This window comes from Coprinopsis cinerea (genome assembly GCF_000182895.1).
Source record: "Coprinopsis cinerea okayama7#130 chromosome 10 map unlocalized cont3.10, whole genome shotgun sequence".
Classification (NCBI taxonomy): domain Eukaryota; kingdom Fungi; phylum Basidiomycota; class Agaricomycetes; order Agaricales; family Psathyrellaceae; genus Coprinopsis; species Coprinopsis cinerea.
The window spans coordinates 729,170-742,345 of record NW_003307535.1 but is presented as its reverse complement, the minus strand read 5'-3'; the positions used below and the strand labels follow the sequence as shown (position 1 = coordinate 742,345).

Here is a 13,176-nt window from a genome sequence, read left to right as displayed (position 1 = left end):
AGCCCGAGCTCTATAAATCCTCCCTATATCAGCATCACTTCCCGGTAGCAACGGTGGAACGACAAACCGCCGGCCCAGATATTCGTGTCGTTGTCCAGGAAGTTGGTGTCAATGTTCCAACTGATTTTGCCAGTTTAGGAGGTGCTGGTCGTCGTCTGAAGAAGCGCTGGCGGTTGTATTTAGTTGGAAATACAATCAGGTCATGTTCTTAAAGCGAAAAGCTTGTCGTGGGTCGAATGACACAGGAACTTCCTCTTTGCCGCTTGACACGCCTCGATTACATCATCCCACGGAGCTGGCCCCGCTGATGGCCTTGGCAAGTCTCCGGTGACTTTGATTTTATCCCCTTTCTCTTTCTGGATTCCTGTCCAATGAAGGCGCTATATTTAGTGTGAACAAGTGCTGATTTCTCGTTGACTTTGGGAGTACTGGAGAAAACCTCCTCCAATCTGCCTACTTCCTTCACTTCCAACCAATCTGAATTCGATCAATGCCCTCTTGATCTTGTTTTGATGGACCAGAACGGGCGCCTTGGCAAAAATCAACTGGGACAAGCCAGTTTGCCGGATCCTTCAGCCTTTTCTGAACCTTTTCCTCCAATGACAGCTGCGCTGCGCAGTCCAGACGCTAGATTCAACTCGGACCGCATGTTGTTGCGATTACATGAATATGGCCATCGTTCATCCTCCTGCTCGTCCACTGGTTTCCCCGTGCACGTACGGCTTCACCCATATGTTCCACACCATGCAACTAACGACCTCTTACTCAAACCCGGCTATTGGCTATCCAGGTCCTCCAAAACTTCATGCTATTCTATTCCTGTCACTTCCTTTATCTTTTCACCCACACCCTGGATCCTGGTCCGCGCGAATGCTGCGATCTCCCCGGTGCAGTCCGCAGGAGGCGCAAAATAGCAACCGGGACTCTTCATCCGGTTCTAACCAGGGCAAACATGCCCACCTCGCTAGCAACTCGCAGCATGAACTTACTGTCTTCAGATCATAATTCCAGAACAGTGGTGAACGCTACAAGCCGCGTTTCCACTGACCCAAAGTTACCGCCCGCCGCTTCACTGCCGTCAAGCGTGACTGAAACTCTTTATCTATCAGCTGTGACGAAAACTATCTGTGAGTTCTGCTGGATCACTCAGTCACCTCCCTCTGAAGACCACCAATTCAGTTAACTGTCAGGTACGCCTGTTGTTGAAGTATTCCATAATCCGGTCATCCCACAGAAGATTGATTTCAAATTTGAAACCGTCGTAGTCTCGGATATGAATTCTGTCCGAGCCACCCAACTGACCAATCCTCTCCGAATTCAATTAAGTCCCCTCCATTATGTCCAGTATAGAAACCGTGAGTTCACTTCCCTTCGAAAATGTTTCTGGACATTCACTACTTAGCGCGTGTTAGATTGATCAGAGCCCCGCCGTACCTTGATGCTGGCGTCTAATTTCAGGTCACCCGACTTCAAAGGAGCACCCGACGCTTCCGAGGCCCGAAGATCGTTATTTTTAATGGCGTTCCACATTACCGGGCTGCCCGAGGTACCCTGTGGAGCGCAAAACGAATAGATGGCTCGAGGGATCAATAACTGCCCACGCGACTCCATGGCTTGGGCGCTTCGAGTTAGCGCTTAAGTACTAATTGACTATATGCGGTACGCACTGGTGCCCAAGATTACCTCCTGTGCAAGGCTCGGGGAGCTCGCCTCTTGCAATTACGATAACCATCTCACCCATATTTCAGCAACTTTGCATTTATAGGTCTCGCAAGAGTGACTTGAACGTAAGCGTGATTAGGAGTGTGTGGGCATGAAAAGGGACTAGATCGCACGGGCGCTGGCATATTGGAAGGCTAAATTAGATCCGTCACAATAGCAGTGTTAGTGTTGACAATTCTCCACTTAGCCTTCGAGGATACGGAAGCCTGGGAGAGACGTGGACCGGGGTGAGTCGAAGCAGGATCTCCGGGAGCGTCGTAATCACCTTGATGGCGACGCCTTTCGACGGGAAAATAGTGTTCCTTTGATCCCGCATATGTGTAGTGCTCCGTTAAGACTGCGTTCGGGGACCCTGTGCGTCCGAGCTTTGAATTACCGGCGCTTAAGTTGTAAAGGCAAGCGCCGAGACTGAGGACCATGGCCAATTCCGATCATTACCACTTCCGCTCCGCTGACAGGAAACGTCATCGGAAGCAAAGAACGCTTCAATCTAACCTCGACGATGTGTGGCTCTCAGGTATCTGCTTCCTCGTAGCTGTGTATAGCAAGAATGATTCAGCCAGAGATTCAAGCTATTGATTGAACTTGACCAGAATGGCAAGCTCAGTCAATGATGCAAGCCTTCAATTGACATTTCCCCGCTTTAACCCACTACAGACAACTAAATAACACACCAGTGAGCCCGAGTGAAATACCATATGATAAGAACCAAGTAAAACCCTAAAGTAAAAAGACCGGAGCGGAACATCCCAGAAACCTGCGAGTATATATAAAGCTAGTGTGTCAACGTCTCCTTTGGCATGCCTCCCCACTTCCACTTCTCGATTCGTCCCTCCACCCTCGTCATGGCTCCTTCGCAGGACCATCCGTCGCCTTCCTCCCCGCATACTCCCGCAAATTCATCGGCCCCACTTCATGCTTCGGCCACGCAATGAGGTTGGCGTTAATCGATAATATCATGAACAACACCGAGAGCATCGACAGCGTGAACAACACCGTCATCAAGCACAATCCTGTACAGATACCCACCCCTCGAGCGACCTTCTTGACTGTCGGTGTGGGCGGAGGAGGGGGCACTGCGTTCGTATTGACTTTTCGGAACTGCTTTTCGATGTCGTTTGAGCGGCCTACGAGAGTGACTTGGCTTGAGGAGAATCCGGACGGGCGCTTTTGGTGCTTCGACCGGCTGTACGGCCCCGTTTGGTGGGACGCATAGACTTTGGTGGATGTCGAGTAGAGCGAGAGAATGCTGTCGGTGTCTCCGACGACCGTAGTCAGCGAAGACAGGGAATTGTTTCGAGCGTGGTTATAGATGCTTGCATTTTGCCTTGAAGTTGGCGACTGTTCTCTGTCCTGGTTGGAGCGCGGAAAGACCAGCGGTGGTATCGTGAAGTCGGAAGCATCGTAGCCTTGGCGGTTATTGGGCCGCTTCTCCGGCTCGTACATCGAATATTTATGGGCGCTTGGAGTGGGTGCGCTAGCACGCAAGCGCAGAGGAGAGTGGAAGGTGACTGCAGCCAAGCAGAGAGGAGGCAAGATGGGGGAAGCCCGAAGGGGCACGTTTTGTCCGGTGACAGCATGCACTAGTTATATATGTATCGTGTGCACGTTTTTGTTTAAGTTCCACCCCGAGCGCCCAGTGTCGTGTTGCCTCCTCTCAGCCCCAATGCACTGGTTGATGTGGATCGTTTCCTAGACCAGATGATGAAATCTCACTTTATGCGATGCTTGCATATAGGCAAAGGTCCGTGCCTTTACACCTGTGGATTCCTCTCCTACGTGTATTTCTTATAGACAGTCAATACTGGATCATTTGGAATGAAACCATGTATTCAATTCCAAAAGAATAATAGAGAAATGCGTATGGTTAACCAAAATACAGAGATCGTAGACTACATGATAACGAACGGCCGAGCGAATTGTCAACATACTATCTACTGCTGTGCGGGCTTGGGCTCCTCCTTTTCACCAGCAGCGGCAGGTTTTGCATTGTTGTCAGCGGCTTTCTTTTCGGAGGAGGCGGGGGAGGCCTTCGCTGTGGGCCTGTCGGCTGGAGAACCCGTGTCCTTCTTCACCTGCGGCTCATCTCGCTTGGGCTTACTGATCTCCGCCTTCTTCGTGTCCTTCTCAGCCGCCTCGCCCGCTTTCTTCTCTGCGGGCTTCGCAGCCGCGGGCCGCTCGGCGGGGTCGGGCTTGCCCTTAGAGTGGCGTCTCCTCCTCTTCTTCGCGTTCGTCTTGATCTCCTCCATCTTCTGTTCCAAGAGCCTCCTGGTCCGCTCCTTCTCGCGTTGAGCCCTCCTCCTTTGCTTGATGAGCCTGCGGCGCTGGCTTGGAGTGAGGCCAGAAGGGAGGTCGTGCCTAGATCCAGCCCTGGCCCTGGCCTTTCGCCTCCTGCCAGAGGGAACCTCGGCCTCCCTCTTCTCTTCGATCTCTTTCAGGCGGGCGTTGAGTTCATCGACCAACTCCCTAGTGCTGAACCGCTCGAGGACGGTAGAACGCAAGGAGAGATCGTCAGATTCGCCAAACTCGCGGGCCTCGTAGTCGAAAGAGTCGACTTCACGCGCTTCGAACTCCACCGGCTCGTATTCACGAGCGGCAAAGTCGTCGTCCAGCTCTCGGAGGGCGTGGTCAATCTCTTGGTCGAGAACATCCCGGAGAGCGTAGTCGACGTAGTCATTGAGGTCCCGGGCGGCGACGCCCTCGTCATCAAAGTCCCGAGCAGCGTATTCGTCGAAGTCGCCAAAGTCGCGGGCCTCGTAGGCACCGATGTCGTCGAAGTCGCGGGCTTCGAAGAGCGCGTCCTCAGTGAGGTCTCGCGAATCATAGGGGTTGTAATCCTGTGGTGACGTGGTCAATACGTGCAGGATAGAAATCGAGTATATATGAAACTTACAACCTGTGCCCTTGCAAGACCAGCAGCAAGAACAACAGATGCTGAGACGAATGGAAGGAGCTTCATGCTGGTGGTTGGTCGTAACCGGTATATATTATAGGTGGATAGAAATGAGTGAAGAGTGGGTATGGAAAGTTGAGTGGGCACTGAGATGAAACGACATCTGGGGCGTCCGGTTTATATAGTGATGGGCGCTCTGATGAAGATGGAGACATGTAGATGCCGGTATCAATCAGCACAGCGCTCACCGTGATGCAAACCGCTCAAGCATCGCCACGTCGCTATACATAATTGCAATGAGGGCGGTCGATGCATCGTCGGCTCTGGAGAGCCAGAGAGGCGGTGGTAGCAGAGATCATTCTGGATTTGAAGTTGAAGTCGAGCGCCTGGAGATCCTCCCAGCGAGCTGTGATAAGAATCGAGACGAGAGCAGATGTCGATAATTAGGGAGTCGAGTGAGTGTGTGCCTAGCCTGAGCGGATGTGGGGCGTAGTTTTTCCTGGGACTCATGCTACTTGCACAGTTTAGTAGCCTTATCTGAAGCACCGTGAAATCCCTTTGCAAATAAGCGCCCGAGTCACACTGAATTTCCCACGCCCCTGTCTTTCCAAAGCATCCAACAATTGAATTGAGACCTACTGTCGAACGCAATGTATGACTATGCCCGAGAAAACGTAAAAGACATGGAGAAGGCAGAAGAAATTGAGTCGCACAAGGTTTGCTTCTGTCCGAACAGGGACATTTGCGTGGGAACTATCATATGGGCAGACCAAATCGCTATTGCACTTGCTGTGGTGGTTTGACTCTTTGACCTTGATCCAATATTTCGCGATGCTCGCCAGCCTTCCACCGGAGCTCATTATTAAGATTGCAAACATCTCCCTCGTAGGTGCCAACGCAATAGTAACGGTATGTATCGTTTATTTCCACACCTCCAAGTTGATCCTCACGCATTTTGCATTTCATTCCAAGTCCGAGCTCATGAGTCGACTATTCGAGCAGGTTATGCTCCTTCCTTGCATCAAGCACCTAACACTATCTGAGTGGGGCAAGAAAATCTTTAATCTGTTTAGAACGCACCCGGGGTGGGCCTTCCCTGTTCTGGAGAAGTTGGACTTGAGGTCCCTCAGTTGCCTTAGTCACGGAGACCAAAGGGATCTCATGGAGTTCCAGGAGATGATCGGTCTCATAGCGAAGGGTTCTCCCAGCTTATCGACACTCTTTATTGAAGTGAGAATGGAGGGGCCTGAGCTGGACAAACCAGAACGAGGCAGTTGAAACTGGTCTCCCACCGTCCTTATGCACTGAACAATGACAGTTGTATTTTCCCGATAAATGATTTCGCAGAGCCGAACCAGCTCCTAGCCAGTCTTGTGCCTTAAGATTAGGATAAACATGGCAATTTCGACTCCTCCGACTATAGCTGCCACGGCAATTACAATCCACCCCGCCGTAACGAATGGTCGCCCAAAGATACGACCATCCTGACCTGCGGTTGGAACCATGAGTACGAAGTGTTGAGCATGGCATCATTGTCTTGAGAAACTCACCGACTGTCTTGACTGCCCTATCGACAAGATGGGCCTCTTTGCTACGGTCAGCAAAGTCGTGGTTGGAGTGCCTAGATCTGAGAAAAGCCAGGACGAATAGACCTGCGCCCAGAATTGCGAAAAGAAGCCCAACTGTGTTGAAGGTTCAGAAGTGTTCACTCGAGAACGTCATGACTCTTACTGCGATGAAAGGCGGAGTCGAAAAGTCGAAGAATAGTCAGTGCATATCCCAAAGATCCCAGTGCCGTCCTGCTGTATGCCCCATGAAACGTCCTTTGGCGAGCTCGAAGCTCGATGAGTTCGTTGATGTCTTGTGCCTCAAATGAATGTCGGCGGTGCCCCCTAATATTCGCTGTTCAGATAGCTGAAGAGATAATAAAAGAGGAGGTGAGCTCACCGATATGTACGATGCGGTCGTTTCCGACTTCGTGTTAAGCTCATGGTAAAGCCGTCGTCGTCGTCGTCGACATGGTCAGTGGACAGGAGCAAGACCCGTGCCTGGAGCCCCGAAATGAGCCTATTCCTTTCGGGGATAAACAGACGCCTGCCACGTGAGGCGACGAGGACAGCGCGGAGACGAATTTTTGCTGCTCGTCACCTCTCTTCATTGCTCAAAGTCGTCAATGGCGTCGACAGTACGGGTATTGGGTCTGCGCTCTCTGCCGTCGCTACGATGCTCGTCGTCGTCGTACAGTCGACTGGCTCGGCCCACCCCGCTTCTGACTGCCCAGACGCGTCTCTTCTCTGTCGGCCTGCAGCGGGTGTCTCAACGACCAGCGCTGGTCTCCGCTTCTCTCCTTTCACGGTCGTATGCAACACAACCTCCAGCAAGCGAAACGACGGAAGCAGCAGCAGCAGCGACAACTCCTGAGCCTGAAGTCCAAGCCATCGTCGAGTCGGTTTCCGACCCACTGTCCTTCACCGACGCTGTTGTCCACCAAATTCCTCCATTGGCCTATGGAGATTTCGCTGCCCTTGGACTGGCTTCATGGTCACCGATAGGTCTTATTGCATGGTCCTATGAGCTTCTCCAAGTCTCCACCGGCCTCCCGTGGTTTTACACCATCATTGCTGGCTCCGCCCTCTGGCGATTCGTCTGCGTTCCCTTCGCATTGTCGAACATTCGCAACTCCACTAAACTCCGCCCATTCCAACCTCAAATTCTTCAAGCTCGAGAACGTATGACCGCAGCCCAAACCAAACGTGACGCCATCGAGTTGCAGAGAGCGAGTGTAGAGATGAAGAAGGTGTATTCGGAAGCTGGTGTCAGTCCCTTCACAGGCATGATTCTTCCCATGTTCGCGCAACTGCCAATTACTATTGGTATGTTCTTTGCGCTGAAGAGGATGGCCCAGCTGCCCGTAGAGCAGATGAAGGAGAGCGGTGTCGCCATCAACCTCGACCTCCCCTGGACCGGCCCCATCTCGTGGTTGTCCGACCTTACCGTTGCCGACCCCACCTATCTCCTTCCCGCTGCTTTCTGCGGTCTCATCAACTTGCAGATTGCGGTTGGTGCTAGGGAAATGGACACCAGCAACCCCAGCGCTGGTCACCTCATGAACGTCTTCCGCGGCTTGTCCGTGTTGACCATCTACTTCATGTCAAGCTTCCCCCAAGGCCTCTTCTTGGGCTTGTTGACCACAAGCGGTTTAACCATCGTCCAATCTCTCTTACTCAGGAGTGATGGTGTCAGGCGTCTTGTCGGTATTCCTGTGGTTAAGAGGGAGATGCAAGGCAAGCTGCCCAGTTTCTTGGAGAGTTTCAGGTGCGTCCATCTCGTCTGGATGTTCTCGCGCCCCTTGACTGATGTTGTGCTCTAGATATGCCAGGAAGATGATGGAAGATAAGCAAAAGGCTGCTGTTGCTGCGGCTGCTCAGCAGCACAGGCACAATGTTAGGAGGGGCCCCAAGCCACTTTAATGACGGGTCATTAGAAAGGCGTCTCATGCCATCCAAAATGAACGCTAACGCCAGTTGCTCCACTGCGGGTAGATAGTACTAATCATCTCTAGATTATCTTAGTGACGCACTCCGTTGTAATCATCGCATAGTTTTCGCAACCACCATTCCATCAGATTCACACCCGTTTCTTTGAATTCAGTGTCCTCCTCAAGCGCCCACCGGACAAAGGCAGTTAACGGGCCGGTCGGCTTGCTCCTTCGGCGTGAGAACCCGGAGGCAGGCAAGCGGAAGCCGGGCGGCGGCTATTGGACAAGCATCGCGGCTCATTCGGGTTGACTCTCGACCAGCATCTTTCTCGCTTCACAATTCGAATCTCACCCAAACTCCATGGTTTTCCAGCATGAATATTCGGATAAACTGGACGACGACAGGACTTGTGAATGCGTGGCTTGAGCGCCCATGGTTGCTGAGCTAGGCAGACTTGGACATATCCCAGTTTCCCGTCCATTCTCGCGGATTTTTGGCGCAGTTGTGGTCGCAGCGGAGACTCCTATGACAGCTTTTCAACTGTAGCTTCTCCTGCGTTCGCCGCAGGCATCGCGAGACCACATGCTCCGTGTGCCTGCCCCGTCTCGACAAGTGGTTCTTCGCGTGTCGCTCTCTGGCTTTCCCCACTTCTTGATGGATCCACATTCCACGACGATCCCGGAATTACTTGGGTAAAACTTCTACACTCATGCCGTGTGCTCGCGTGGAGTATCATCTCATGGAGAAGCTAGCGTGGCAGCACTTATATCACTTTAGATCCCCGCCTGTCCCTTTAATTTGTGTCTATTTCGTCAGCTTTTGTCAAGCGCTTACCGAATTCGGTGGAGCGCTGCCCAAACCAGGAAGCCTTGGGCACTTAGAAGAGCCGAGGATTATCCTTCTTGTGCTCACGGGACACCTTCCAACGTTCTCAAGAATACGCGTTCAGAGACGCCCAGGGATGGTTCCATAGGATTCCAAGCCAATAAGATTCCGCCGCCTGCCGTAAATCGCACCAACGCGACATGCTAGGAACTCGACTTGTCGTCTACACGGCTGGGACTGGAATCATACATATGCATGGGATGCAGCTGGGAGGATTCTCTGCCGCCTGCCGCCCCCGCCTTCGTTTCACTATTGGATGGGCATCATGTCGCGGTTGCCCTTCGTCCTCACGGCGCTTCTCTTCGCGCAGAACGTCCTAGCCATTGGACAACCTTCTTGCGTCTCCTCTCGAAGCTCTTCCGGCTCCTTCGCTGTCGTCGCTAATGGCCGCCGCGCAGCACCCATCTTCACTTCTGAGGAAGATTGGCCCGGTGTTCACATCGCTGCTGCAGATTTCGCCGCCGACATTCGACGTGTCACAGATGTCAACCCTTCCTTGAGGAACGGTACCGTCTCTGACCTGTCGGGAAGCAGGCCTATCATCGTCGGTACCCTCGGCAAGAGTGCGTTGATCGACGCTATCGTCAACTCCAACTCGACGGGTTTGGATGTGTCGAGCATCGAAGGAAAGTGGGAGTCGTTCATCGGCAAGGTGGTAGAGAACCCGCTTCCTGGTGTGCAGAGTGCCTACGTGATTGTCGGCTCGGATAAGCGAGGGACGATCTATGGTCTTTACGAACATTCGGAACAGTTTGGTGCGTAGCGTCCAGTTCGAATCCCTACACTGCGCTGACCGGCTGCCTTCAACTTTCAGGTGTCTCCCCATGGTACTGGTGGGCCGATGTCCCAACCACCAAGCGTCCTCAAATCCACCTCACCGCTGAAGGCTGCTCCCATGGCGAGCCCACCGTCAAGTACCGCGGTATCTTCTTGAACGATGAACAACCCGCTTTGCAGAACTGGGCCTTTGAGAAATTCACCAACGGCACCGGCTCGGAACACTTCAACTCTCCGTTCAACAGGTTCTTCTATACCCGGCTATTCGAGCTTATTCTGAGGTTGAGGGGTAACTACTTGTGGCCTGGTACGTCCTCGCGATTCGCTGTGTGTGAGAAAAGGGGGCTGATAGGATCCTCCGTATAGCTATGTGGGGAAGTGCTTTTGCTATGGACGACCCTCTAAACCAATTCTTGGCCGACCGATATGGTGTCGTTATGGGCACCAGGTGAGATGTCACCCAAACTTCAGCTGGCACTGGCTAACGCTTCGTTGTGCAGTCACCAAGAGCCCATGCTTCGATCCACCCCCAACGAGTTCACCATTGTTGGCAGCGGCGGCTGGGATTATGTCGGCAACACCGAGGCTATCCAGAAGTACTGGAGAGAAGGTGTTGAGCGTGGCAAGGACTTCGAGTCTATTTACACTATGGGCATGCGAGGCTTCGGTGATTGTGAGTAAACATCCACTCCTCGGACGTTGGGTATGTGGTATTGATGTACGAACTCCAACAGTGCCACTTTCTGAGGAGACCAACATTGAGTTGCTGGAGAAGGTTATTGAAGACCAGAGCGCCATCTTCAGGGAGGTGTATGGTGAAGACGTTGATCTTGCCACTATTCCCCAGGTCTGGACCCTCTGTACGTCTCTTTCACCTTCTACCATGGGGTTGTAAAGCTGACTATTCCAAAGACAAGGAGGTCGAGGGCTACTATGACAAGGGCATGCGAGTTCCCGATTACATTACTCTCCTCTGGGCCGATGACAAGTGAGTTTCCCGGCACGGATATTATGTTTATGAATTCTAACCTTACCTATCATCCAGCTGGGGCAACATCCGTCGCTTCCCCACTCCCAGTGAGCGCAACAGGACCGGTGGTGCTGGCGTCTACTACCACTTCGACTACGTCGGCGACCCACGGAGCTACAAATGGTTGACCACCACCCAACTCGAGAAGGTCCATGAACAAATGTCCCTCGCCGTCGACCGTGAGGCAACCCGCCTTTGGATCGTCAACGTTGGTGACATGAAGCCTTTCGAGCGCGAGATCGAATTCTTCCTCAGCTACGGTTACGACGCACCCCGATGGAAGCACAACAACATCAACGAGTTCGTCAACTTGTGGGCTCAGCGAGAGTTTGACGTCGACCAGAACACCGCGGAGGCGATTACTGGCATCGTCGGCAACTTGACCAGGTACAATGCTAGGAGGAAACCCGAGCTTTTGAACGGAACGACATTCAGCTTGATCAACTACCGGGAGTGAGTACCTCAGAATACCTCTCGATGCGACGCACAATGCTGATAGTCCCCTGTTTTTAGGGCTGACAACGTCTTGACCGGCTGGGACAACCTCGTCTCTGCTTCCACCAGAATCTACAACCGGCTCTCGAATGCCTTCAAGCCTGCCTACTTCCAGCTCGTCCACCACCCCGTCATCGCCAGCGCCAACCTTGGCCACATGCTTATCAACGTTGGTCTCAACAACCTTCGAGCCTCGCAGGCCAGTGTACGTGTTTCTTTTCTGGAGAATCTGGGGAGACCTTGTTGACATCCTTTTAGCAATCTGCCAACACCTATGCTGCCATTGCCGAGAGGTTGTTCGACCGTGATTGGGAAATCGAGACCGAGTACCACAAGTTGCTCGATGGCAAGTGGAATCACTTCATGTCCCAAACCCACATCGGATACTACTACTGGCAACAGCCCATGGCTAACACGTACGTTTCGCGTCAAATCAAAAGTCCTGAGATCTAACTTTCTGACTTGCTTGCAGCTTGCCTGGTCTCGTCAAGGTTGCCACTCGCAAGCAGGCTCTTCCCGGTGTGATGAGAATCACCGCTGAGAACAGCAACGGTGCATGGCCAGGAGACAACAGGAACAACTGCCGCGACGGTTACAACTGCGGTGACCCTACCCTCACCATCGACAACTACGACACTTTCGGCAACAAGTACATCGATATCAGCGCTGGCGGTCCATCGTCATTCGACTACAGTATCAAGTCCAGCGAATCTTGGGTCAGGATCTCTTCTACTCGGGGATCGATCTCGCAGAAGAACAAGGACATCGAGCGAGTGTTCTTCAGCGTTAGCGACTGGGGCAGCCTGCAGGATGGCCGCAATGAAGCCAGGATCACCGTCACTGCTAATGCCCGTGGCCAGAACCCTCTGGACGTCAATGTCAACTTCGTCGCTATCAAGAACGCCGTTCAGGGTGACTTCAAGGGTGAGTTACTCGCCTGATTGTATTGGTAGCACCAAACTCTGACCATCGTTGGCCAGGCTTCGTTGAGGGTGCTGGTGTTATCTCTATTGAGGCTGCTCACGCATCGCGCAACAGCAGCGTTGGCAACTATGCCTGGCAAGAGCTGCCTGGCTATGGCCGAACTCTCTCTGCTGTAACTCCTCTCCCTCGCACCGACGACAGCTACGAGGCTGGCACTGGACCTACCCTGTACGTCTGACCTCCTGGATAGTTTGTGCGAGGTGCTAACCATGATGTAGTGAATACGACTTCTACAACTTCAACGCTGTTGGCGACGAACACAACGTCACGGTTACCGTCCTCTTGGCTCCCGCCTTCAATTTTGCTACCGAGTCCAACCCTCTTGCCTTCGGTCTCACCATTGACGACCAGCCCATCCAACGCATCCAGCCTATTCCTCCTCTCTCCAAGCCTGGAGACTTCCCTCCTGGCTGGGGAGGTGAGTTCGGATGGGTTGCCAACTCCATCACTCCCTACGTGATTACCTTCAGCAATGTCGCTCCTGGTGCCCACACCCTCAAGGTAAGCTTGTTACTATCACTGCAGGTTTGTGGGCGGGTCCTTATCGCTTTTATAGTTGTCTGCTATCGAGTCGGGTGTTGTTGTCCAGAAGATCATCATCGGTCTGTTCACCTCGTCTACTTTACACGGTTCTGAAATAAGCTCACACGCATTTCCTAGACGCCGGTGGACTGCTCACCAGCTACCTCGGTCCTCCCGAGAGTATTCGCGTTTAAGTAGCTATTTATTCCTCTGTACACTTCTAATTCCTTTCCTCAATCGCCAGACAATCTCTCCATGTATTAGTTGTATACCAAAACACGACGGAAAACATCCATTAGGAGATACGTACAAGGGGAGCTACCGATACTTGTTCACGAGCTTCCAACTTTCAAGCCCTGGGCTCTATGACATAGGTGCTCACCAAAAGG

General features: G+C 52.6%; 6 protein-coding genes across 6 annotated transcripts; 3 read left to right on the top strand and 3 right to left on the bottom strand.

Moving 5' to 3' along the window:
- Nucleotides 1–2,565: 2,565 nt before the first annotated feature.
- CC1G_09445 (hypothetical protein) lies at nucleotides 2,566–3,168 on the bottom strand (the record flags this gene model as incomplete). The annotated part of the gene is made up of 1 exon (XM_001833979.1): nucleotides 2,566–3,168. One exon carries the CDS (start codon nucleotides 3,166–3,168, stop codon nucleotides 2,566–2,568), a length of 603 nt encoding a protein of 200 aa, XP_001834031.1.
- A 488-nt stretch (nucleotides 3,169–3,656) lies between these two features.
- CC1G_09444 (hypothetical protein) lies at nucleotides 3,657–4,681 on the bottom strand (the record flags this gene model as incomplete). Its single annotated transcript, XM_001833978.1, has 2 exons — nucleotides 3,657–4,559; nucleotides 4,616–4,681. 2 exons carry the CDS (start codon nucleotides 4,679–4,681, stop codon nucleotides 3,657–3,659), a joined length of 969 nt encoding a protein of 322 aa, XP_001834030.1.
- Nucleotides 4,682–5,265: 584 nt separating this feature from the next.
- CC1G_15284 (hypothetical protein) lies at nucleotides 5,266–5,893 on the top strand (the record flags this gene model as incomplete). The annotated part of the gene is made up of 3 exons (XM_002910331.1): nucleotides 5,266–5,331; nucleotides 5,384–5,524; nucleotides 5,555–5,893. 3 exons carry the CDS (start codon nucleotides 5,266–5,268, stop codon nucleotides 5,891–5,893), a joined length of 546 nt encoding a protein of 181 aa, XP_002910377.1.
- An 83-nt stretch (nucleotides 5,894–5,976) lies between these two features.
- CC1G_15283 (hypothetical protein) lies at nucleotides 5,977–6,606 on the bottom strand (the record flags this gene model as incomplete). The annotated part of the gene is made up of 4 exons (XM_002910330.1): nucleotides 5,977–6,104; nucleotides 6,166–6,297; nucleotides 6,347–6,507; nucleotides 6,563–6,606. 4 exons carry the CDS (start codon nucleotides 6,604–6,606, stop codon nucleotides 5,977–5,979), a joined length of 465 nt encoding a protein of 154 aa, XP_002910376.1.
- Nucleotides 6,607–6,788: 182 nt separating this feature from the next.
- Nucleotides 6,789–8,085, top strand: CC1G_09443 (inner membrane protein OXA1L; the record flags this gene model as incomplete). Its single annotated transcript, XM_001833977.1, has 2 exons — nucleotides 6,789–7,930; nucleotides 7,986–8,085. 2 exons carry the CDS (start codon nucleotides 6,789–6,791, stop codon nucleotides 8,083–8,085), a joined length of 1,242 nt encoding a protein of 413 aa, XP_001834029.1.
- A 1,159-nt stretch (nucleotides 8,086–9,244) lies between these two features.
- Nucleotides 9,245–12,981, top strand: CC1G_09442 (hypothetical protein; the record flags this gene model as incomplete). Its single annotated transcript, XM_001833976.2, has 14 exons — nucleotides 9,245–9,734; nucleotides 9,794–10,063; nucleotides 10,123–10,204; nucleotides 10,257–10,429; nucleotides 10,491–10,616; nucleotides 10,654–10,744; nucleotides 10,802–11,239; nucleotides 11,300–11,486; nucleotides 11,540–11,697; nucleotides 11,754–12,205; nucleotides 12,262–12,433; nucleotides 12,484–12,766; nucleotides 12,822–12,867; nucleotides 12,926–12,981. 14 exons carry the CDS (start codon nucleotides 9,245–9,247, stop codon nucleotides 12,979–12,981), a joined length of 3,024 nt encoding a protein of 1,007 aa, XP_001834028.2.
- Between the last annotated feature and the right edge of the window lie 195 nt (nucleotides 12,982–13,176).